The sequence below is a fragment of the Dipodomys ordii genome, unplaced genomic scaffold (genome assembly GCF_000151885.1).
Source record: "Dipodomys ordii isolate 6190 unplaced genomic scaffold, Dord_2.0 Scaffold49, whole genome shotgun sequence".
Lineage (NCBI taxonomy): Eukaryota > Metazoa > Chordata > Mammalia > Rodentia > Heteromyidae > Dipodomys > Dipodomys ordii.
The window spans coordinates 7,641,316-7,667,976 of NW_012267265.1; the positions used below are offsets into that span (position 1 = coordinate 7,641,316).

The following is a 26,661-nucleotide window of genomic DNA, read 5'->3' on the forward strand; positions in this document are numbered from 1 at the left end:
TTTTTTTTCCTTTCATGCAATTGTTTCTAACATATTTATAAGATTATTTCTTTGTTGCTTTGTATGTCCCTCCTCCACAGTATAACCATGCTTTCACTGTATTTGAAGTTGGTATAATTTGTGGAGGGGAAGGGAAAAAACAAATCATTTAACTAGGGATACAGGTGGACCCATTGCAACAATGACATGTACAAGTCTTACGTCGAAAAACGAACTTTACAGCTTTGGTGGGGGTGGGGGGAGGATCAGATGGGGGGAGGAGGGGAGTATGGGAAGGGATAGGAAGGGGAAACAAAGAGGAGGCAACAATGCTTGATAAGAAATGTACTCGTTATCTTGCCCATGTAATTGTAACTCCTCTGTATGGTATTCTTGCAATAATAAAAAAAAAGATGATGCTAAATGAAATGAACCCCAAGATATAGACACATCTTCACATTTTGATCTGTTATTGCAGGATTCATGCTTGAACCAGATCCAGAGCATAGACCTGATATATTTCAGGTGTCTTATTTTGCATTTAAGTTTGCCAAAAAGGATTGTCCAGTCTCCAATATCAATGTAAGTATTTTTGAAAGTACTATATGAATGTAAAACCCATTTTACAACATGCAGTTAGAGTAATCTCATATTGTTTTTGTGACTGTATTTTTGGTGTAAAGACACATTTTCCAAACTGTTCCTCAAGGTGCTCTGGAGAGCTACAACACACTTAGGGCTCCCGCTGGAAATTTTGACAGAAATATAGTGACATGTATCTGTTAAGGCATATGATATTTTTATTAAGTGTTTAGTCCTAACCATTTAATAAGCAAGATAATTAATTTGGGGATTTTTTTTAAAACTATGGTGAAAAATTCCTGATACAGACAAAAGGCATTAAGTTCAATGAGAAAATTGGGGTTTTTTGGTGTAACTAGTGTAATGATGTAAATGGAGATACCTGAGTTCAATTTCCACCTTTACTGGTAACTGATTTTCTATCTTTTAGAAGGTTAATGTCCATTTTCCTAGGAAAATAAGGATAATAATAATTATAAAAATTGCAAGTAATGTAATCTTCTATGGACCAGAAAGATGTTCATTCAAAGACTTTGATTCACTTTCTACAGTGTACATGAACTACTTCATATAAACTGTGTATGGCGAATATTTGCTAATTCTAATAAAGATGGCTAGAATCATCATTGGTTTCAAGCTATTTTCCACTTTGTAAGACTTATTCTAGCCTCACTTGTTCTTACATGTTTTCTTTATATCTTAATATGCATACTTAGAAAAGGAAGGAAGCCGGGCACTGGTGGCTCACGCCTGTAATCCTAGCTACTTAGGAGGCTGAGATCTGAGGATCACGGTTCAAAGCCAGCCCCGGCAGGAAAGTCCATGAGACTCTTTATCTCCAATAAACCACTAGAAAACCGGAAGTGGCGCTATGGCTCAAGTGGTAGAGCGCTAGCCTTGAGCTGAAGAATGCAGGGACAGTGCCCAAGCCCAGAGTTCAAGCCCCACGATGGACCAAAAAATAAAAGGAAGGAATGTGTTTTCTCTTTTTTAAACCCTTATAATATTTAATTTATTTTGTTTTCCCAAGGTTTAACTCATTTATTAATTGTATACAATGATGTTCTTCTGTTTATTTTACAAAGATGCATATAATTTAAAAACAATGTAATTAAAATAAAAACTAAGTGAAAAGTTTTGTTTTCTTCCAAGAATTCCTCTATTCCTTCAGCTCTTCCTGAACCGATGACTGCTAGTGAAGCAGCTGCTAGGAAAAGCCAAATGAAAGCCAGGTAGGCTTTAAATTGAAAATGTATTTAAAAAAAAACAACAACAAAAAAACCCAGGTGACATCCTCATTGGTAAAATATCATCCTCACTGCCAAAAATTGTGTGTGGCTTAGTGAATGTGTTGGTTATAGATTGTGTAAATCAGATATTCAGACAGGCAAAGTGACCTTTGTGAAACTTAAGAGCTAGAGCATAAGACAGGAGTGAGTGGTGAGGAATGAAGCCTGAATGATAGGTAAATGTGTCTCAAGCAATATCATGTTGACAAATTTGGATATTGATCATTTTTCCCCCCAGTCCTGGGCCTTGAACTCAGGGCCTGGGCTCTGTCCCTGAGGCTCTCTATGCTCAATGCTAGAGCTCTACCACTTGAGCCACAGTCACTTCTGGCTTTTTTTGTTTATGTGGTACTGAGAATAGAACCCAGGGCTTCATGAATGCTAGCATGCACTCCATCACTGAGCCACATTCCCAGTCCAGGATATTGATCTATATGTCAGTGAATTTTCTAACAGCTCTGCTGTTTGGGATTCAGTTATGATGTGTGTTATAAATGATCAGCTGTTACATTTTTTGTTAAAATATTGTGAGTGACTTTTGAAGAAAATAAAAACACAGCACTTCTAAAAGTATCTTTATTCACTTGAATTTCAGACTGTTTTGTTGTGAAAGAGGTGGATGAAAATAGTTATATCTAATGTTTAGGAATTCAGCATGACCACTAATGTGTCTCATCTATGATGAGCTTTAATTAGAAGCAGCTGTTAGGGTTGTGCGGTAGTTATAAATTATTATAAGAGGGGCTGGGAAGGTGGCTCAGTGGTAGAGCGCTTGCCTTGCATGCCTGAGGCCCTGGGTTCGATTCCTCAGCACCACACAAGCAAAAAGAAAAAAGCTGGAAGTGGCACTGTGGTTCAAGTGGTAGGGCGCTAGCCTTGAACTGAAGAGCTGAGGGACAACGCTCAGGCCCAGAGTTCAGGCTCCACGACTGGACCCCCCCCAAAAAAATAAATTATTATAAGACTTAATCGTTGAATTTTATTTTTTTCAGTTTGTCAATTCTTTAGAAATAGATGCTGATATAAAAATCAACTGAGCAAAAGGAATGATTTGAGTATCTTCACTATTTTTTAGTTATAACTTGTTATAACTATGCTATAGTTATAATGTTATAGTGATGCAGTTATAAGAAATGAAATAGTGCCATCAAAATGTGCAGTGCTTACCTCTTTATAAAAATATTATGTGGATGGGTGAGAGTGCCTCACTCCTGTAATTTTTGCTCCTCAGGAGGATTGTGGTTTGGAGCCAGCCTTGACAGGAAAGTCTGTGAAACTCTGATCTCCAATTAACTATCAAAGAGCCAGAAGTAGAGCTGTGGGGTAGAACATAACCTTGAGGGAAAAAGCTCCGGGACAACTCCCAGGGTCTGAGTTCAAATCTCAAGACAGGTGTAAGAAACAAAACACAAAAACATACAATATATATTTATCAAAGCATACATAGTACTTCATTAATATGTACAATTTTTACGTGCCAATTTTGTAGAATTTCAGTGCATTTCTGTAATATGTAAAATATGTTATATATGAAAATATAAGATTGGTTGGTACTTACTGGCCATTAAGATAAATTTATTGTATATTTAAATGTACAAACTTTAGTATTGCAATTAAAGTTTTTTTTTTCATGTAAAAGGCAGATAAATCTCTAATAGCTGGTTTCATCACTCAGAAAAGGCATTTATGGGTGCTTCCCAGCTGTCTTTGACACTATTTGTTTTACATCTCAAAACCTACTCTGCCTCCCCAAATTTGCCTGTGTTCTTGGACTGTTAATATGTTACTCTAGGCATGGTGGCTCATAATTATAATCCTAGCTATTTGGGAGACAGCTATTTGGAGGGTTACACTTTAAAGCTACCCTGATTAAAGTTAGTGAGACTCCATCTCAACTAATAGCTGAGCATGGTGGCTTATGTCATCCCAGTTATATAGGAAACCTAAAACTGGAGGATTGTAGTCTTGGTTAGCTTGAGCATAAGGCTAGACCCTTCCTCCCAAAAAACTAAATCAAAAAGAACTTGGAGGATGGCTCAAATGGTAGAGTACCTACTTAACAAGCATGAAGCCCTGAGTGTAAACCCCCGTGTCACCCCAAGCCCCTCCCCCTAACAACAACAACAGCAAAACTCAAACATGTGTTAGTTAACTGACTTAGTTGCTTTAAAAATGGAAATTGTTGAAGCTGGGTGCTGGTGGCTCACACCTGTAAACCTAGCTACTCAGGAAGCTGATATCTGAGGATCATCGTTCATAGCCAGCCCAGGCAGGAAAGTTTGTGAGACTCTTATCTCCAATTAACCACCAGGAAACTGGAAGTGGTGCTGTGGCTCAAGCCTTGAGCTGAATTGCTGAGGGACAGCATCCAGGCCCATAGTTCAAGCTCCACAACTGACAAAAAAACAAAAAATAACACCAACACACACACACACAACCCAAAAGGATGGAAATGTCACACACACACACACACACACACACACACACCCAACCATAGTTCAAGCTCCACAACTGACAAACAAAAAATAACACCAACACACACACACACAACCCAAAAGGATGGAAATGTCACACACACACACACACAACCATAGTTCAAGCTCCACAACTGACAAAAAAATAACACCAACACACACACACACACACAACCCAAAGTGATGGAACTGTCACACACACACACACACACAAGGATGGAAATGTTGTGAGTCACTGCCCTGACATAGGGAAGTGCTGAAGGATTTTAAGCCAGAATCTGAGTCTTAGGAAGATTATTCAGGTGATGGGAGGGAAGCTCTGCTCTGTACTGTGGATCATGGTGGTGAAGGTAAGACAGTGCAGCTGTGTCCATGCAACTGTTACAGTTGGCTGATTTAGGCAATTTTGTGTCATCACTTTGTCTAGCCATTTTCTTCCAGTTATTTATATGGAAAATGCTTGGTTTTATTATTTTTATATTTTATATTATTATAATGAGATAATCTTTATTTAAAATTTTCTTTTTTTTCTTTAGACTTCAAGTTTTATTCTTTCCATTATTCTTCTACATAACATAATTAACGTTTCACTGTCTCTTCTCTGAGTTAGTTTGTAGTAACTCAGGATTAATTTGATTTAAGTGTTTTGGAGGGGAAGATTTTTTCAATTTTTATTGTGGTAACATACATAACCTACCATTTACTGTCTGAAAAAGTTTATTTTTTAATTTTTTTTTGTCCAGAAGTTTATTTTTTTATTTTTTTGTATCAATATTTTTTTATTGTGAAAGTACTGTAAAGAGGGGTTACAATTACATGGGCAAGATAATGAGTACATTTCTTATCAAGCATTGTAGCCTCCTCCTTTGTTTCCCTTCCCATCCCTTCCCATCCTCCTCTGCCCCACCCAATCCTCCCTGCTCAACACTCCCTCCCCCCCTGCACCAAAGTAAAATTTTCTATCTCTAGTTTTTATCTGAATCATTCTTAAGTCACGTTAAAGTAGAATCCATGAAATTTGTGAAGGTGTTAGCTTGGCACTAATTAATTTTACTGTTACATATTTTGTTGTGTTTTTGCCAATATGTGCCATGTTTTCCTAATTAAGTATACCATACATTTTTTGATAATAGAGTATCACACACTAGTTTACTAGATATTGCGTTGTATAAGAGATTCTATTACTTTGGTAAAATAGTCTTTTAGAATTTTAATATGCATTTTAGAGCTTTTGTGGTGTGTGTGTGTGTGTGTGTGTGTGTGTGTGTGTGTGTGTGTTAGTTAGAACATGGCAAGGTCATTTCTGACTTTTATTACTCTAATAAAAAAGGATAAACAGAAAGATTATATCTTCCTGATTACTTAGGCTTAGGGTGTAAGTGATTGGTTTTAATACCATATTTCATAATTTGAATGTACAAATACTTAATTTTCATTAAAATAAGATCTAATTGAATATATGTATAAATGGTCCCTTATGATCTTAATTCAAATTTTATGACTCATACCATATCCCTCATTCCAAACATGTATTCTTTTTAGAAGGTAACACATACAATATATTGCCACAATTGGAAAGTGTTTTGATTGTTTTTTTTTTCTTTCCTTTTAGAAAAGTTAACTGTTAAAAAAAAAAAAAGAAAAAAAGAAAAGTTAATTGTTAGCAGAGCTCCCTCTTGTGTTACTTACAAGAAAAGAACTGGCTATATGCAGTTGTAGGTTGGGTTTTTTTCCAAGTACAATAACTATACACTTGATAAATAAGATGTATGTTAAAATGTTAAGTATTAAATCCCTTGAAAAATTTTCAAAGGAATTTATTTAAAGAGATTTTATGGTAAATTCTCTCTACATTGAACATTTGACCCTATTAAAAATTTGTGTTTTTTTAACTGCATTTTTAGAAACCAAATGTGATAAATATATGTTAAAAATTTTCCTTGTTTCTTTTTTATTTAAAAGAAAAGCAAAAGTCTGTGTCTTCTTGAATTACATAAGCTGTCCCTTGCTTCCAAAAATGTGTATTCATGTTGCCTAAACTAAGTCCTTGTGGGAAAGATTTTATATAATTTCTATTCAGTGTTGTAAGTTAAACAAGGATTCAAGAAGTTTAATATGAGCAAATGGCTCCATCTGGTAAAAATGTGTTTTGTTTTTATTCTTTAGGGCACAGTATTTTCCTTCTCATGCCTTGTTTTTCTTTAGTGACCTAAGTCTTGATTTTGTCCGAAGGCTTATGAGAAAATTTGTTTTTCCTTCTGATCTCATTTTATTGCCTAGCAGCAATATTTAGTATTATGGCAGACTATGAATGGTAACATACTGTTTTAAGAAATATGATTAGTTTTAATACTATTTTTTGACTTTCCTATCTTCATTACACATTTACCTTTAGAGTGAGATGTAGGAGGGAGTCAAGAGGACTAATCTGATTGTCTGTAATTATTAAATTCATCTGTTGAAATACATACTTTATAATAGTACATTAGAAATAATCCCAATATTTAGAATGAGATGTATTCTTCTATTGTAGAATAACAGATACCATTGGACCAACAGAAACCTCAATTGCACCAAGACAAAGACCAAAGGCCTACTCTACTACTACTAGTGTGTTGACCATACAGAGTTCAACAACACCTGTTAAAGTCCCTGTTCCTGGTGAATTCAGTAACCACAGACCAAAAGGTATACAGACATTTCAATCCCATCCTCATTATAATAATCTCTTTATGGTTTGATTTCTTAGGAGCACAGATTACCAGCAAATCAATTTTGTTTTGATACTGGAGTTTGGCATTCAGGGCCTCAACTTGCTAGGCCAACGCTCTTAATGCAAAAACTTGCCTTCAGCCCTTTTTAGCACTGGTTATTTTTGAGATGGTGTCTTGCTTCCTGCCCTGATATGCACCTGGTGTGCACCTGAGATTATCCTATTTTTCACTTCTTGCCATAGTTGGGATGTGCATGTCACCATGCCCAACAATTGGCTGTAAAAGTGGTATTGTGAACTTTCCCCCAGCCTCCCAAGTAACTAGATCTACTACAGGTGTGAGCCACACAAGTCAGTTTAGCAAACTTAATATTGTAAAGCAGATAAAGCTTCAAGTTACAGTTTACTGATGTCTAATCAAGTTGTTTAGTTTTGAATTGGTTGCTTTGTAGCCAAGATTTTGGCAGGTGTTTTTTTAAATAATTAAATCAACGGATATATAATAAAAATGTACTGTGTAGTAGTTACAAAGTCAGTGGTCAAAATATTAACAACCTTGACCTCCCTACTGAAAACTATATATTGTGAAAGTTGGGAATATAATAAGAGAAGACTCTTATCTTTGACAGTAAATTTCTTTCAATATAAATCCTCAAGGTTTAAACACATATACTATCTTATCTTTGTAGAGAATGTGATTCTCAGTGGGTATGTGGATTATAGATTAGTTAAGCTCTAATCATGTGTCTGATCCTCTCTATCTGTAGTTACTTGACTTGTTGATGAATTCATTTAATTTCTACAAGTCTCAGTTTTATCATTTGCAAATGGGGAATAATGATAGGAATATTTATGACTCATTATTTTTAGGTAAATTGTATGATTATGTTTGAGGTTCTCTGGTATTCTATTGCTTTGGTTTCAAGGTCAAGGAGCTCTCCTGCCTGACAGTATTAGTTATTCTATGATTATATTTGGGTTATGTTTAGGCTCTAGCATTCAGGTAGTTACTAAGGCTATGACACATAGATGTGTATCTGAGGAATCTAATTTCTAGATATGCTTCCAACTGAAAAGAAATTAAAAAGCTAATGTTGATTATGCCTGTGTTATGGGACTATGATTTTTAGTTTCATCCTCACATTTTTATAAATATTTTAAAGAATCATTAAAATGAACATACCTTTTTCTTACAACTTGAAGAGTTAAAAATAGAAAACATTTCATAGTCATTGTACTTGAGGAGGTTTGGAAATACTAACATTTTGATGGAAAAAAGAATCCTTTCCTCTTTGCATGCTCTTCCTTTTTCTCTTCACTCTTTAGGATTAAAGAGTCTTGTATTTCAGTGGATTTTCCATCAATATAACAAAATGTCTAAGACAGTAATAGGAGGTAAAGCTTTATTTTGGCTCACGGTTTTAGAGGTTCTAGTCTGTGATTGGGTAGATCCATGTTGTTTAGGTCTGTAGTAGAGGAAGGGCAGGGAGTGCCAGGAAAGTGGAAGAGGGATGGGCCATGGTCCCACAATCTCCTTCAAGGACAAAACACAGTGTCCCAAGGATATCCCATGAAGATCCATCTGTTAAAGCTATCCATTACCTCTTTGTATTCCCATCCAGAGTACCAGAGTGGAGTACCTTAAACATCCAAACTATAGCAGTTGTGTTTAAATTGAGCTTAAATTATTGGAAGTGAACAAAGATATTTTAATGTTTTAGTGTATTGCTCTTCCTTTTTTTTAAAGTTGTATAGCTGTTTTAGCTGATTTCAGAAGTTTTAATAGAATTTTCCTAGGGTTAAAATTTGTAGAGCTTGAAGTAAATGGGTATTTAGAGGAAAGCATTTAGTTAGCATCTTTGATATAAAAGGCTCTTTATGGTTGTCCTAGATAAATAAGACATCACCTCAGGATTCCTGGTTAGGAAATAGGTATCTAAACCAATGATACACCTAGGATTTAATGCAATGTAATAAATTGAGTGATTCTTAGATGAAAGAATAGGCAAGAGTTCAGCAGGTGCAAAGTGGCATTCTAGACTGAGTTCTGTTCTTAAGGGTACTTGATAATAGTGGAAAGGTATAGAAAATACTCTTGTGGCTTGTGTGTTCATGGATTTGTTCACATTTGTAGATGATAAACACACACATTCATACACAAATTAGGGATGTGCTTTTACAGCAACATCTGTGTGAACTTGAACCTCTCCCCCAACTGTAGTAATGATAAGATTTAGTTTCCTAGACACTTGCAATTAAGGTAAATAATTCCTTTAGGGTATATGCACATAGGATATGTGATAAGGTGATGAAGTTGTGTTAAAGTATGAATATAGACGCCTTAGTTGGATAAATGTTGAAGCTTAGTCATTTTATTGAAATCTTTAGTGTATTAGTATTAAGTTTTTGGAAATCTATCACAGGAGCAATGAGACCTGGAAATAGTCCTGAAATGTTACTGGGTCAGGGGCTCCCTCAGCAGCCTCCACAGCAGCATAGAGTACTTCAACAACTACAACAGGGAGATTGGAGATTACAGCAACTTCAGTTGGAGCATCCCCAACCTCACCACCAGCAGCAGCAGCAGCAACAGCAGCTACTTCAGGATGCTTATATGCAGCAGGTAGTTCTTTTGTATCCTCTACTTCACATGCATGTATGTAGCAGGTGGTTCTTTTGTTACTGTACAAGTGGAAGCAATATGGTAAATTCATGAGACAATTGAATTTGCTTTCTATTCATGTGTACCTTGAACTGACTTCAACCAACCATTTCCCCTAGTTTCCTGATTATTAAAGAGAATGTAGTTAATTGTTATTTGATGAGACAGTTAAACACAATGTTAAAATAGGTTATATCATAGCCTTATGAAGCAAAGAATGTTCATCTGATTATTTGATATCCAGCATGAAGTACTGCAATTTATGATGAATCTTACCTATTTTATGTTATAACTTGAGTTCACGGATTAATAATACTTTTGTAAAAAAAATCTTTTTGGAAATAACTTTATCTTTGATATTTGCTAGATAGATTTTTAAAATGGTTTTGACTGGTTTGGCCTTGGGGCAAGAAGAGAAACATTCAGAGTTGGAAAGAACACAGAATAAACGTGACCTTAAGTTCTGTGCTGGCCTTTGCCTTCTGGTTTCATTCAACTTAGTGAACTAATGTGAATTAATATTATCATTTTATAACTGCATGAAATATTTTAACCTAACATTTATGCATGATCAATACTTAAAATTGGAATCCATTAAAAAACTGTGAATAATACTGATTAGTTCTTTTCCCCTCTCAATATAGTATCAACATGCAGTGCAGCAGCAACAGATACTGCAGCAACAGTTTTTAATGCATTCAGTATATCAGCCACAACCTCCTGCATCACAGTATACCACAATGGTATGTAGAGTGTAATTTCTAGAGATTACCTTCAAGGTGTGTAGTGTAGGGTTGGAAGTATGAATAGTACTAATTAGAATTGAGTAATTCGAAATCAATTTTAGTTAATATACATGTATTTTATTGAAGCCAGTATATATTCTCAAGCAGCTTTAGTTTGTGCTGAACTATAGCATCTAAATATGGCACATGGTAATTGATAGATAATATATATGGAAAGTGATCTGTACCAGTGATGTTTTGCTGTACTGTATATCTCTTTCATTCAGCAAATACCTGTTGAGTAACAGTGAAATCCCAAGAGAGAGTATATTTGCTTCAGACCATCATATTAGTATGTTTAAGCTACTCTCTTTTCTTTCCGTAAAATACTTAAAGGAGGAATTTTTTTTGGGGGGGTCCAGTCGTGGGCCTGAACTCTGGGCCTGGGCGCTGTCCCTCAGCTCTTCAGCTCAAGGCTAGCGCTCTACCACTTGAGCCACAGCGCCACTTCCGGCTTTTTTCTTTTTGCTTATGTGGTGCTTAGGAATCGAACCCAGGGCCTCAAGCATGCAAGGCAAGCGCTCTGCCACTGAGCCACCTTCCCAGCCCACATAAAGGAGGAATTTTTATCTGATCAAGTGAGTCTGTTTTGTATCATTAGTGGACAAAATTTGTCCTGTTATAGTTTCTAGTAACAACCTGTTCCTTCAAATATGCATTTTTTTCTGCTTCTGGTTTTGTCCCCAATGAATGTGAAAAGGAAGGAGCATAGTATAAATAGATACAGTGCTGTCAGTACTTCAGTGATTGGATTATTGATGTGTATATTGCTGTTTCTTATTTCAGATGCAGCAGTATCAGCAAGCTTTTTTACAACAACAGATGCTAACTCAGCGCCAGCAGTCTCAACACCAAGCATCACCTGAATATCTTACATCCCCTCAAGACTTCTCACCAGCCTTAGTCTCCTATGCCTCATCACTTCCAGGTCAGGTTGGAACCATGGACTCCTCTTACAGTACCAGTAGGCAAGTATTTTTCCAGTGAATGCAAGTGGACGTGGATGTAATTGATGAGTGGAATCATGAAATGGTTCTTGAATAAATTTTGAGTTATTTTGCTATAGAACTACCTTTTCCCCCCTAGTCCTCTCTATGTTTCCTTACCCTTCATTCCATTCCCATTTGTTAGTTCTGCTAATTACTCCTTGCTGACAAGGCTTAGCATCTTCTAGCAGCATTTATAATTAAGGGAATTATTAGCATATATGAAAAGACATTTTTAGTAACTTACTATAAACAAAATCTTAATGAGCTACTTTAATAGTTAAAAAGAAGTAACCTTGTCAAAGGTTAATTATTTCTAGCTATATGCTAATCATTTTAATTGATTTGACTACTTGTAAAGTTTCTGTAATTTGGTTTAAACAAGGGCTTTTAAAAATATATAGTAAAAATATGTATAGTGACAATAATATAGTGCTGCCAAGGGGAAAGTGAATTTAAAGGAGTTAAGGCTTGTAAAATTGAGATCTTTCTTTGAACATGGAGATTCTTCCTCCATTGTCGATGGAGAGTCTATCTGGATTTCAATATGAGAAGTTGACAGCTTTGTTTCTTCACCTCATTTCTGTGCTGTGTTTTCAGAGTGAGTTGAGGGAGAGACAACTAGGACTCCTGAGCTAAGTTTTTAGGCTCACGTCTTACCTCAGAAGCTAAGAGGCTTGTCTAAGATAACTCTCATAGAGCAAGTAGTCTAAGGCTTCAGATCATAGATACTGTGAGTAATTTTATAACATATATACCAGATAAGCTTCATTTACTTAGTTGCATGAAGGAAGGAATGTCTTTTTTCTAAGACATTTTCATATAACCAGGATGTATGATGTATAATCTCTGTACAGTATTAATAGGAACTGTGGAGTATGGTAACTGATGGTCACTTTAAGACTTGTCCTTTTGAGAATGTTAAATAATATATGTGGATGGAGTGCTTGCTTTTTTTTAAACCATGTATTAAATCATTTAAACACTTCTGTAGCTTTATAATATAGATACTGTCACCCCTTTATCAGAGGTGATGAGTTGAGACATAGAAAGGAGTTAAGGAACACACCAATATATTTTAGTAAGACGGTTACAGAGCTAGTAGTGTGCTTTTATACTCAGATCCCAAGGTTTCTTTCTCTCCATCCCAGCCATCTCCACTATAATAAAATGTGGTTTTCTAAATGTGAACTGGGAAGCTGAGGTTTCCTTAATTGTAATGTGATTTTTCTTTCTTTTTTCCTCCTCAATTATTCTAGTAGATCAATTGCTGAAAAAGAAGCAGTGGCAACTTTTACAGATCAGAAGAACATCAGTAACCCACCTGATATGTCAGGGTGGAATCCTTTTGGAGAAGATAATTTTTCCAATTTAACAGAAGAGGAACTTTTGGACAGAGAATTTGACCTTCTAAGATCAAGTAAGGGACACTTGAAGGCTTATTTTGCTTCACAGTAAAATAGCAACTTTATAATTATTCAGCAAGGCCAAAGACTGTCTTGAGGGGTATATAGAAAATGCTCTTTGTACATTTGAGGGCAAAATTCAGGCCATCTTTTTTCATATATATACATACACACAGGTTGTGTATATTTGAAATTAGTTGCTTGGTAGTAGCTCTTAAGCTCAAGATTCCTGATAGTATACTGATATCCTAACACTTAAATACTGCATTTCTATGAATGTTAAGTTCAGAATATCTCTGAAACATGGAAAATTAATGTCCAAGCAAAAAGAGAGACCGTAGTATATTGCCTTACTAATCATTTTGCAGCTATTTTCTTGCACACTTGATAGAAAAGATTGTGGGTCTGAGTTGCCCTTTGAAAATGCCTGAAAAAAATGTGGGTTACTACATTATGTTAATGCATTGTAATGTCCTTTTAATGAGTGGTAATATAAAAGGGCTGCTTTGTTGTCTGCTATGGCAAAAGTTAAATAAATTCTTTTCCACTTTAAATCAGATATCTCAATGTTTTTACTTCATTGCCTTTTCTCAAACTACTTACTATATATGTCAAACCTCACCACACCTATTTTGTAAATGTTCTCTTTAGGAAGATAGTTCGTAAAATAGGAGCAAAAGCTCATTTTTGAATTGAGGCAGTGTTCAGGTTTCTGAGGTTTAGTGTGTATGTGTGAATGTGCAGGTGTGTGCACACACACGTATGTTTTACCCTTTCTGTATGTGAAAAGAAAATACCAGTAGCCCCCATTTTCTAATTTTGATTTTATTTAGGTTACTGGCCTTATGAATGCCTTTAGTGGTTGAAATGCTTTGTTCTGAATTGGTACATATTTTATGTGAAATTTATAAATGGCCGACATTCACATTAAGAATAGTTTAAATTTGTATTTTAAATTTGTATTTTACATATTAGCTATACATTATGGAAATTAATTTTATTATTGAATATAGATATAGAAATGAGTTTTGAGCCTTTAATAAAGCTTTGTTAACTTTGGTAAGACCGATTACATCCTATTAAAAAGATATTTTTCTAAACCACAACTTTTGTTTGGCCTTTTTCCTAGAATTTACATGAAATAGTCCTAAAAACAGATTATAAGAAAGGAAATAAAGTTTGTCTTTCTTTTGAAAGGACAGAAAGGAGTAGCCAAATTATAACAATTTATATGATTATTTTAAAAGCAAAAGTATTACTTTTAATGTGTACTTTCAAGGTTTTGGTAAATCAGTATTTGTCCTTCTATAGTAAAACCAAACAACAAAAATATCAAATCTTTTTTTTCTTTAAGAAAAATAAACTTAGGATAGGCAAATGATTCTCACTCTTTTGTACCTTATAAAAAGTGCTATTCTAAACATTTAGAATATATGTTTTATTTATTTGGCATAGATGAGAATGGCATGTATATATGTCTGCATGTATAAATTCATAAAAATTTGAGTTTAGCTTGTAAAATTTTGAACCAGCGATTTATTTTTAAACTTCAAGGTTAGATAGAATATAGTTCTCTCATATGTTGTACATGAGAGAATCTGTGTGTGCCACAGATTATGTACATTTCATGCCATTATTAATTATAGAGTGCTATTAGGTTCCCGATGAAAGTGTAAGAACAACTTTATGTGAATGTCAGACTTGCAACATTGGAAACCTCTGCTATTTGGAAAAATCATCTAAATGGCCACTGAAATGACTGAAATTTAGTTACTGAAATTATTACTTCAATTTTTTTGTACTGCATTCAGTACCAGAAAACATGAATTGTATCCCAATAATAGCATTTAACTGGGTAGTAATCTCAGTCACTCAGCTGCTGTTAATCTTTATCTTGTGCAAACATTGAGATAGATACAGATAATGCATATCTCAAAGTTTCAGGAAAACAATAAATGATGTCTTTAGTAAGAAAAAATCCACTTAAAATTTTTTTTATTGTAAAAATATTGTACAGAGGGGTTACAGTTACATGAGTAAGGTAATGAGTACATTTCTTATCGAGCATTGTTACCTTCTCCTGTGTTTTTCCCCTACTATATCTGTCTCCACCCCACCTCCCCGTTTGTAAAGTTCATTTTCAACATAGTGTCCAGTTTCTTATTTCTTAATGTTAAGCTTTTAGACTCTGATATAGGAGGTCTTTGGTGGTTAGTTGACATACAAAAGTTCTGTATCAGTTTTCTCAGCTGGTAAGTTAAAAACAAATTAGCTTTTTGTCAAACAACAACAGCAGAAGAGACAAATTAAAGTGAGGAAGCAGGTGGAAAAGTGTCTTTATCTCCTAATATTAAATAGCTGTTGTAATAGGCTTCAAAGAAAGCATAATATGTTTAATAAAATTTATGAAGAATTGATAAGGCATAGAACATAGTTGAGAAACCATTTCCTGTTAGTAATTGAAGTATTTAGTCATCTTTAGTATCTCTTTAGATCTATTTGATCTATTTGATAGAGTTTAAATTAAAATTGGCAAAAATCCTCTTGTAGAACCTTAAGAATTTTAGTAGAAGACTAACAATGTAGAAAAATTGATGGTTGGTCATTACAGGTTGGTTCCTCTCTCCCCAACAACTATTTTCCAAAATGAATAAAATTGTCATTGCATTTAAAATGCCCAAAATGTTTACATTTCTTCTTGGCACATATTTATTAAGAATGTTCAAAAATGTTAAAAATTGGGGCTGGGAAGGTGGCTCAGTGGTAGAGTGCTTGCCTTGCATGCATGAGGCCCTGGGTTCGATTCCTCAGCACCACATAAGCAAAAAAGAAAAAAAGCCGGAAGTGGCACTGTGGCTCAAGTGGTAGAGTGTTAGCCTTGAGCTGAAGAGCTGAGGGACAGTGCCCAGGCCCAGAGCTCAGGCCCCACGACTGGACCCCCACCCCAAAAAAAGTTAAAAATTTATATTTGGTTTATTAAGTGTTTTTTTTTAACAGATTAAAGACCTTAATGTATGCCTTAAGAATATAGAGGGCTGGGAAGGTGGCTCAGTGGTAGAGTGCTTGCCTTGCATGTATGAGGCCCTGGGTTCGATTCCTCAGTACCACATAAGCAAAAAGAAAAAAGCTGGAGTGGCGCTGTGGCTCAAGTGGTAGAGTGCTAACCTTGAGCTGAAGAGCTGAGGGACAGCGCCCAGGCCCTGAGTTCAGGCCCCACGAATATAGACATTGTCTGTGTAATGGTGTAATAGTTTCAAAGTGATCATAGAATAATACACTGCTATATGAGATTTTACTTTTAAAATGATACATAGTTATTTTTTTTAAGGAAAAAGGAATTGCAGCCTAGGAAGAAATATATTACTTTGAGTATATTATCCAGAAATCTTATTTTAGTAGTTGCTAAATATTTAGTAGTTGGTAAATATTATTTCTGTAGTGACCTTTATGAAAACAGTTGATTCTATATATTACGTGGAAGAGATTTAACATGTAAGTTAGTCTTGCTTTTAATTTCAGTATAAATGAATGCTATTTGTAATTTAAAGATTCTTTTTTTTAATGATTCTTAAGATGAACACATTAAATCAAAAGCTTGTCTCAGTGATTTTTTTAAAAAATACAAGCTTGTCTTTGTCACCTTGTGTAATAGTTTTTTGGGGAAATTTTCAACTTGCATTTGTTCAAATAGTTATATATTTCTAAATGTTAATAATAATGAAATTCTTTTTGATGATGGATTCATCTGAGGCTATTTAAAATTTCAACAAAATAACTAAAAAGAGCAGTAGTAGATGCCAAAGACTGGTTGATTCACATTTCTACTGAATATTGTTTTACTTATGATGCCACAGAATAAAGTACATATAAACTTTGGAATTTATAGTTCATTGTAAAACATGAACTGATATCTTCTTGTAGCTCAGACATGGTACTGGGCCTTCAGTGCAGAGTGACACTTTTTTTTTAATCTATAAAAATGTTTTCACTAGTATCTGATAAATCTTTTATCTATATAACCATTAGGCCATTTTTTTGAAAAAATAGAAGAAAATTTAGAGTTATTTTATTGTGAGATATGTTTTTAATCTAGGATTTCTAAGTCCTGTATTTTTAGTATCTATATCAATTAAAATTGATTAAAAGAGCCTTTATTTGTGGACAGAATTCTTTTGGAAAGACAGGAGAAGGTAAGTTGTTTATAAGCTCAAGCTTGGATCTCCTCTAAGCAGAACTACTCTTTTGAAAAAGGTACTTAACTTCCCTTTAGAGGTGACTATGTATTTGAAATGTAGCACTTAACCATTTTAATTTCTTTTTATTTATAGGTGTTTCAAAATTCTTATGTAGTCATTATGTGTCATTAGTGTCCAGGGACCCAGATTATTATGTAGACATTAGAAATCTGATTTTTAGAAGTCCAATAAAATTGATTTCTTGTTATATATGACACTGAGAATATTCATCATTTTATTATAAATTTATATGATTTCTGATATAATTGGATAAATGAACTTTCCATAGAACAGTGTTTTCCATATTTTATTTATGGTGACTCTTATTTACCATTATATCATAATGTTGGTGCTTGATATAACTGCACAGTGCTACTTACATATTTACCATTAATTTACTATAGATTGATGAAGAAAATATACCAAGTACATAAGTATGCAAAGCACCTTAGTAGAAATTTTGTGATTTTATATACTAGGAACCATTGGTCTAGTAGTTGTTTATAAGTTTGGCCAGTGTATGTATTAAGGTGCAAATTCTCAAGTTCCTGCTTAGGTAATCTTACTCATTAGGTCTGTGGTTGGGATAGGTAAAAGTATTTTGTTCAGGCCTCCTTGAAATTTTGATACAGATGTTTAGGACCAGATTCCTTCCTTAAGGCTTCAGTACCAATATTCTAAGTCATGATTTTGGAAAATGAAGGTTCTTCTATATTGTTGTGTGGGGTTATCACTCTGAATCTAAGGATGTAGAAGGCTAGCGTAGGAAGACTCAGAACAAGGCAAATTCGTTTCTGGCTTGTAATTACTTTGTAATTTTATTCAGAGCCTGACAAAATAATTACTGACATGTAATTTCAATGACCTTTTTTTTTTTTTTTTAAAGAAAGATGCTATGAGACTAACTTCTTTGACAATGAAGTATGTTCTGTATTGTTGTGTGGGGTTATCACTCTGAGTCTCCCATGGTGCAGTGAATTTTTTTTGCTGATTTCCTGAATTAAGTTACACAGTTGCTATCTTTTAAGATACTTAAGAACAATACTTAAGGGATTGGGAAGTTGGCTCAGTGGTAGAGTGCTTGCTCCTCATGCCTGAGGTCCTGAGATTGATTCCTCAGCACCACATAAGCAGAAAAAAGCTGGAAGTGGTGCTGTGGCTCAAGTGGTAGGGCACTAGTCTTGAGCTGAAGAGATGAGGGGACAGTGCCTAGGCCCAGAGTTCAGGCCCCCAAACCAACAAAAACAATAATACTTAAAATAAGTTTTGCATTTTATTTTCAGTTTGGGGTTTGAAAAGTGGAACTTAACATTAGAAACGTATTTGTTCCAAAATCAATTGGCAGATTGTTTTTGATAACTCAAAAATCAGAGCCTACAATTCAATATTAGCATTTCAACAAAAGGTTAAGAAAATTTTCTGTGTGTGTGCCCATGTGCATGCCAGTGTTGGGGATTGAACTCTGGGCCTGCATGTATTGCCCCTTAGTTTTTTTGCTTAAGGCTGGTGCTCTACAACTTGAAGACAGCTCTACTTCTGGCTTTTTGGAGGTTCACTGGAGATAAGACTTTCCTGTTAAGGCTGGCTTCAAACTTTGTCCTTTGAACTCAGCCTCAGGAGTACCTAGGATTAAAAGTGTGAGCCACTGGCACCCAACTGTTGATTAAGTAAAATGTGCATAACCAAAATTCCATGATGTTGGTGCATGTAGAGTTTGTCTTAAAAATAATTTATCTATTTAAACATGTTTTTTAGAAACTTGTCATATGAATAATTAAGCATCTTAAGGTTATTAGTTATTCCAGGACCTCCCCTTCTCTAGAGTGTTGGACTCACACAATTACCATATTGAAGTGCAGAATCTCAGGATGCACTTCCCATACATGGAAACAGAATCCACATTTTAATTCCATACTGATTAGAATGCACAGTAAATTTGACAAGAATTGTTTTAGGGGATGCTACTTTACCTTGGGCCTCTTACTTCTTCTGAAGTTACAAGTCATTCTTAGGAATTCAGTTTATGTGGATTCCTCCTCTTCACCCTGAAGCCATGTAAAGCCCTGTAAAGAATTCATGAAAATAGCCAAATATAAATTGAATTCCTTTGAATGGCTGTGGACCAAGGTCTAATCATGGGAATGACTAGAATCTTGAAAAATTAATCTCAAGTAGTATAATTTTGGTTGCTAAGAATCAAAGGTTAATGAGATCCTATAAAAACAGTAGGCAATTTACTTACCATGTGGTTAGTTTCAGAACTGGGAACTATGGTCATTACTGGGAATTAAGATATGTCACCGCTTCATTAAATACCCTGGATGTACCCCACCTATTCATTTGACTCTGTTCCTTCTCCTCCTCTGGGTTCTTCTCTAGATATCCATACATAGCCTACTTCACATATTTTTTGCACTTAGTAATTATAAGAATCACTATCTTTGCTGGTACCCATTCCCCCATTTTTTCTATAGGTTATTTTTAATATACTGTGTATATTTGCATATGTGTGTGTAGAGCTGGGGATTGGTTCCTGGGTATTACAGGTGCTAGACAAGTGCTCTACCACTTGAGTTGTGGTTCCCAACCACCTATTTTGTTTACATTTCTTACTATACTATTGCTTCCTCTCCCCCTATGAGCATATAAAGTAAGGTTTTTTTCTTTGATATAACATAGAATTACTGAGAAATGAATAATGAAGTATAATGAATATTATTTATTGCTATTGGAAATGAACAATAGATACCTATTCAATGGATGAATGACCATTGAAATATTTTTTCCTGTGAATTTTTGGAGAAAGTCTGCCAAATTTGACTTTGCTTAGTAAGCAGGGTTTAAAATTCATTCAGTCCAATGTGTTTCAAGTTGTAAACAGCTAATATTTTATGAAAATTTGGAATCTCAGTAGTGCTCTAAAAGAATGTTACTTTCATTTTCACTTTGATTTGTTACTGCATATTACTTTTGCTTTAAGTATCATTTTTATTTTATTTTATTTTTTTGTTCCATCTTATTTTTGCAGACAGGCTCAAGGAGAGAGCATCCTCAGATAAGAATGTAGACCCACTTTCTGCTCCACTTAACCATCCTCCAGAAGATCCTTTTGGTTCTGTTCCTTTCATTGCTCACTCAGGCAAGTTACAAATGTAACATCCCTACCATTAAAAAGTTCAAGAACTACACAACAAAACCTTATTATTGGAAAGCAGGAGTAAGAATCAGGTGTTACAGAAAGTGTAGTAGAAAATTACTTTAACCTGTTGCCAACCTGGTGTTCCAAATGTTCCACCTTTTAGGTTAATTGTACCTTTGTCAAAGTAGAAAAATGCTGATTTACATGATAGAAATAATTACTCTTATTTTTTACTTTTATTATGGGATACCTTAAAACTGCATGCATATAAATAATCTTATTCCTTTATGTATTTAATGTACCTTTAAAGATACTTTAATCCTTAGCCTTTTGCTTAAAAATCTAAGTTCTCTTGTAGTTGTTTTGCTACTCTTCTTAGTAGCCTTTGGATTTTAACTCAGAATTTAAATATTGATATTACCTACTATTTAAAAATAGTTTTTTAATTGGCTCAAGTAGTAGAACACTTTCCTAGCAAGCCTGAAGCCCTGAATTCAAACCCTAATATCATCAATAAATAAATGTATGTATGAATATATATATATATATATGTAATAATTCCAAAGTAATTGTCCCATTAACACTTGAAAGATTCTTTGGCATAAATTGAATGTATGTGTCTGTATGATCATAGGACAAACAAGTCTTAATCTTTATATTGTGAAGTATATTAGAAAATGCTTCGTTAGAAGCAAGTTTTGAGATTTGTTTTTAGTTTGAATTGTCAAGATTTTGGGTTTTGGTTTTCTTTGGTTCAGTTCTATTTATTTCTTTAAAGCAAGTTCCATAGTACTCACTGTTATTTAAAAAATACATGCACGAGTAACAATAAAAGAAAAACTTAGAATGTACGGCCAAAATATGAAGTGTGTGTTTAGAATTTCAGATGGAAATTGGATTGGGATTCTGCCAGTTTTTTTTTTTTTAACCAGTTAGACTTGGTTATCTGGAGCAGTTAGTACATTAATCAAAATTGATTCTAATTGTTGTAACAGTCCATGGGTTGATCTTTGATGTTGCTGAAAACAGTCTTTATCCTTGCTATTCTGTTTTCTGCCTTCATTTGTCTTTTTCATGCATACATTCTTAACTGGGAATGATGAGTAACAGTGTATTTAATCTGTATAAATGTCCATTTCACTCCTAATATCCTGTCAAAAGGGTGTTCTTTTTCTTTAACTATAATACCTTAAAGTATCTTTTACACTTTGCAAGAATATAACTCAATGATGAAGGTTTGCAGAGAGCAATTTCAGGACTACCTCTATTGTGTACTATGAAAGGAGTTGCATTAGTTTTTCAGGTTTGCATGTATCTATGCAGCTACTCCCCTGTTCTTCAGTGACTTCTGACAGTTCCCTGGAAAAATGCAACAGTAGAATCAGGAACTGGAGTGAACTCAAATGATATTTTATCTGGACACTTTTATTTTTAGGTTTACTTTGGGATTTTGTAATTAATTAGCAATATGCTAGCAAATTTGAGCTTGATTGCTGTTATTATTTTATTTAACTTTGTTTATATAGTTGTCTGGTAGATTTAAAGATTTTTTGGGGGGAGGGGGTCCAGTTGTGGGGCCTGAACTCTGGGCCTGTGCGCTGTCCCTAATTTCTTCAGCTCAAGGCTAGCGCTCTACCACTCGAGCCACAGCGCCACTTTGGGCTTTTTTTCTTTCTTTTTGCTTATGTGGTGCTGAGGAATCAAACCAAGGGCCTCATGCATGCAAGGCAAGCGCTCTACCACTGAGCCACCTTCCCAGACCAATTTAAAGATTTTTGAAAGTTGGAAATATGATTTGCTTGTGTTTGATCCAGCCCAGTAGTCAAACCCAGTGACTTAATAGTCATTGAATATATGAAAACATAACTATCCATAAAAAAGTACTCTATATACTTCTTACACAGTGATCCTAACAAATACTATTTAATATAAATGCACTCTCTGCAAACTTTTTATAGTGTGAACATGCACACTGCTTTATAGTCAAATAGATAAGATGGTCTGATTATTAAAAAGTAAGTACAGGAAATGGCGCTGTGGCTCAAGTGGTAGAGGGCTAGCCTTGGGCTGAAGAGCTGAGGGACAGTGCCCAGGCCCTGAGTTCAAGCCCCATGACCAAAAAAAAAAAAAAAAAGTTCAAGCTAAAAAGTAAGTACACAGACTAAAATAAAGGAAGGAATGAATGCTCATAGGAGAAATATATCTTAGAGAGGGAAGAAAAAGTGACCACTGTATTAATATTGTTAAATTGCTCCTATCATAGCCAAAATGTAATGAAATAAAATTGTAAAATTGTATTGGCCTATATATTATAGAGCTTAGAAGTATTTTGTTATAAAATTTTAGGTAAAAATAGGGCATTAAGGGGTATTCATAAGCTTTAGGGTAAAGTTGAGGAAAACACATTTTACCCAGTGAAAATATACTCCACCATAAATTACGTTATGTGAAGTAAGCCAAGTTCAGAAACACAGACAACACGTGTTTTCTCTCATATTTGGATGTTAAATCTAAAATATACTGGGAAATGATCAATCATACAGGACTTTAGGCATTCACACATAGTGAGACTAAAGGAAGATATTCTTAGGAGAGGAACACAAAGGAACAATGCCTACATACTTCTGATCATATAAAATAATATTTATTGAAATGAATTCCCAAGAAATGGAAACAGGAAGGTTTTTCTTTAAAAAACAAAAGGAAAGTAAAAGAAAATATATTCCACCTAGCACTATTAGACTATTTCCTGGAGATTTCTATGACTGGGACAGAAAAAATGTTTAAGAAAAACTCCTAAGAATGTGTGTAAATATCATACAGAATAAGTATATGGGATAAACCATCTTAGTTGAATTTGGATTTTGAAGTTACTAAACAATTTCATTTTAGTTAAACCAGGTAGAAATGCTTGAATAAAATAATTTAATTATATATCAACATGCTATAAGAATTTAGCAAATTTTAAGTGTAATGCTAATGGGCATTTAAGAACCACTGTCTGGAATCTAGTGTTTCTTATACTGATTTTATTTAGAAATTATACTAAGTTAACTCTTCATCTTTGTGTGTGTGTGTGTGTGTGTGTGTGTGTGTGTGTGTGTACACACCCCATTTCTGGGCTTTAATTCCTGGCTGGGGGTGTTGTCCGTTAGCTTTTTCTCTCAAGGCTCGTGCTTTACCACTTGAGCTACAGCTCCACTTCTGGCTTTTTGGTAGTGAATTAGAGTTATGAGTCTCATGTACTTTTTTGCCCAGGCTGGTTCTAATTGTGATCCTGAGATCTCAGCCTCCTGAGTAGCTAGGATTACAGGTGTGAGCTATAGGTGCCCAGCTAAGAACTTTAAAGCTTAACCTTAACATTGTATTTTAATTTTGTCTTCAGTTATTTCATAAAATAATTTTAAGTTAAAATTTTATTGAAATAATTCTAAAAGTGAAATTTAGCAAGGTTAATAATGAAATTTTAAAAATCTCCATGACTTATTAGTTTCCTTTCCTTAAAAACTTGTAGAGAGCCAGGAGCTGGTGGCTCATGCCTGTAATCCTAGCTACTTAGGAGGCTGAGATCTGAGGAACATGATTCAAAGCGAGCCTGGGCAGGAAAATCCATGAGACTATCTCCAATAAACCACCAGAAAACCAGAAGTGATGCTGTGGCTCAAGTGGTAGAGTGCTAGCCTTGAGCTGAAGAGCTGAGGGACAGTGCTTGGGCCCAGAGTTCAAGCCCCATGACCAACAAACAAAACAAAACAAAACCCCAAAACGTGTAGAGGTAATTTTTCTTTTCTGGCATTTTAATATGTAATTCTTATTCTTTTTTTTAAAACCTCATCTCACCCCAGTTTTAGACATATGCAGACTTCCTAGTATCAGACATGAGAATATGGGTTAATTGGACTGTTTTCCTATATTATATGTGCAATCAACCATACATATATAACAATATGACATATAATGGAATTTTGTTTGATGAGGGACTACATATACACCACAGTCCTGGAGATTATATTTTATTAGTGCTAGACATGGAGCTTAGTTGTACAGCATGTGTATAAAGCGCTGGACTTGATTCCTAGCACTTACAAAAAAGCCTGTATTTCCTGCTGATGCTGTCTTAATTTTTATTAGTGTACCCTCTGATGTTTACATGAAGTAGACTGCTGATGTATTTCTCAGAGCATATCCTGGTCACTAAATGCATGGCTGTCTTTCCTGTCCTTCAGCACAATGTACACACACTATTTGGTTACCTTTGTAGCCAGTATACATGTGTGTGTGTGCACACGTGTTTGTGTATGCATACATGCACATGTGTACCAGTCCTTGGGCTTTAACTCAAGGTTTGGGTGCTGTCTCTGAGTCTTTGTGGTCAAGACTAGTATGTTACCACTTGAACCATATCTCCATTTCTGGCCTTTTTTGGTAGTTAATTGTAGGTAAGAGTATCATGGACTTTCCTGACTGAGCTTGGTTCAGCTTGTGATCCTCAGATCTCAGCCTCCTGAGAAGCTAGGATTATAAGCGTGAGCCACTGACACTTGGCAACATTTTCAAATGCATAACTATGTCTAACTCCTCAGGTTTTGTATATCATGTTCACATTTCCTTCCTTTTATAATTCCTGGAGTAGCAGAGTACTATATATGTAATTACAAAATTTTTGTTTTCTTAGTTTTTTTATGTTCCTTCATTGATTCATCTATATTTGGAAGTGTAAATTTCCTTCCAGATTAGCCATTATTTTCATGAAACTGTAATTTGACTTAACTGTTTTGTAGGTCTGGCATATTCCTTTAATTGTAGTATCTTATTTACCCTTTAGTATTTCAGAAATTCTTGTGCTGTCCTTCTTCATCTGTCCTTCCTTCATGGTTTGTTAGATCAACATGGTAGATAAGTTTTAAATTCTGCTACTTAAAATTAAGTATATTTTTGCCCCACAATGACACATATAATTCATCTGAGAAAATAATTCTGGGTTAGGTATTTTTTTTTCTGTGAATTGTAGAGGCACTGTATTGTTATTATCTTTTAACATTGCTATTGGAAGAACTGATAGAAAATTCTGGTCACAGTTTTTTCTCTGAACCTGGGATTTTTTTCCTCTTTGTTTTCCAGCACGTGGGCTTTTTTTTTTCTAGCATGTGGGCATTTTAAGCATGTTTATTAACTTGTAAATATTCAAGATATTGCCTATTTTAAGTCTTCTTTCAGTCTGATAATACGTTTCTTATATCTTTGAATAATTTTAATTTTTTTAAATAACCCATGAACCTTTTTTTTTTTTTTTGGTCAGTCATGGGGCTTGAACTCTGGTCTTGGGCACTGTCCCTCAGCTCTTCAGCTCATGGCGAGCGTTCTACTGCTTGAGCCACAGGGCCACTTCCGGTTTTCTAGTGGTTTATTGGAGATAAGAATCTCACAGTCTCTCCTGCCCTGGCTGGCTTTGAACCGCGATCCTCAGTTCTCAGCCTCCTGAGTAGCTAGGATTATAGGTGTGAGCCACTGGTGCCCGGCTTCCCATGAACCTTTAATTAAAAATATTTCCCATTTTGTGTTCATTTTTCTCTTTATATTTCCTTTTTTTAATATTTTATTTTTTATTTTATTAATTAATTAATTTATTTATTTTTTGGGTCCAGTCGTGGGGCCTGAACTCTGGGCCTGGGCACTGTCCCTCAGCTCTTCAGCTCAAGGCTAGCACCCTACCACTTGAGCCACAGCGCCACTTCCGGCTTTTTTCTTTTTGCTTATGTGGTGCTGAGGAATACGAACCCAGGGCCTCAGGCATGCAAGGCAAGCACTCTGCCACTGAGCCACCTTCCCAGCCCCTTGATTTTTATGTTATAAATTTCTTTGAAGTTTTCATTTCTCTGAGAATACTTCAGTTTCTCATATTTTAAGTCATAAGTTTTCTTTTTTCTTTCACTTTAAAAATAATTTCAGCGAATTAATAATGTCAGTCTTTGCTTCACAGAGAAGTAAGCACTCAAACTGAAGCTTGGATTTTGATACTTTTACTGTTCTGTAGGCATAAGAAATCGTTTAACTTGCTTCAGTTAGAACTGTGCAAAATATGATAGGAAGTGCAAGAAGGGGTGACTAGGAGAATGCCAGACCTTGAGTTTCTGGATACACTTTGGTCATGAGGCCTTACAAAAAATAAATTACTGCTGGTTTCAATTATTTTTGAGCTTTAATATTTTTTTTGTTGTAAAGGTGATATATAGAGGGGTTACAGTTACATAAGTAAGGAAATGAGGACAATTCTTATCAAACATTGTGACCTCCTTCCTCTTTTTCTACTGCTTCACCTCCCCTCGCTCCCCTCCACCAAGTTATAAAGTTCATTTCCAACATAGTGTCTTGTGAGTATCCCTGTTGCATTGGTTCACCCATTGTCCTTTG

General features: G+C 34.9%; 1 protein-coding gene across 1 annotated transcript in view; it reads left to right on the plus strand.

The window, feature by feature from the left end:
* Nucleotides 1-26,661, plus strand: part of Bmp2k (BMP2 inducible kinase) — a 92,068-nt gene that overhangs the window by 53,823 nt on the left and 11,584 nt on the right. Inside the window, exons 8-15 of the mRNA XM_013020101.1 lie at nucleotides 458-561; nucleotides 1,714-1,793; nucleotides 6,858-7,012; nucleotides 9,461-9,660; nucleotides 10,344-10,442; nucleotides 11,271-11,452; nucleotides 12,733-12,890; nucleotides 20,140-20,250. Of these exons, the coding sequence (XP_012875555.1) occupies nucleotides 458-561; nucleotides 1,714-1,793; nucleotides 6,858-7,012; nucleotides 9,461-9,660; nucleotides 10,344-10,442; nucleotides 11,271-11,452; nucleotides 12,733-12,890; nucleotides 20,140-20,250 (1,089 nt within the window). The remainder of the gene's footprint in view (nucleotides 1-457; nucleotides 562-1,713; nucleotides 1,794-6,857; nucleotides 7,013-9,460; nucleotides 9,661-10,343; nucleotides 10,443-11,270; nucleotides 11,453-12,732; nucleotides 12,891-20,139; nucleotides 20,251-26,661) is intronic.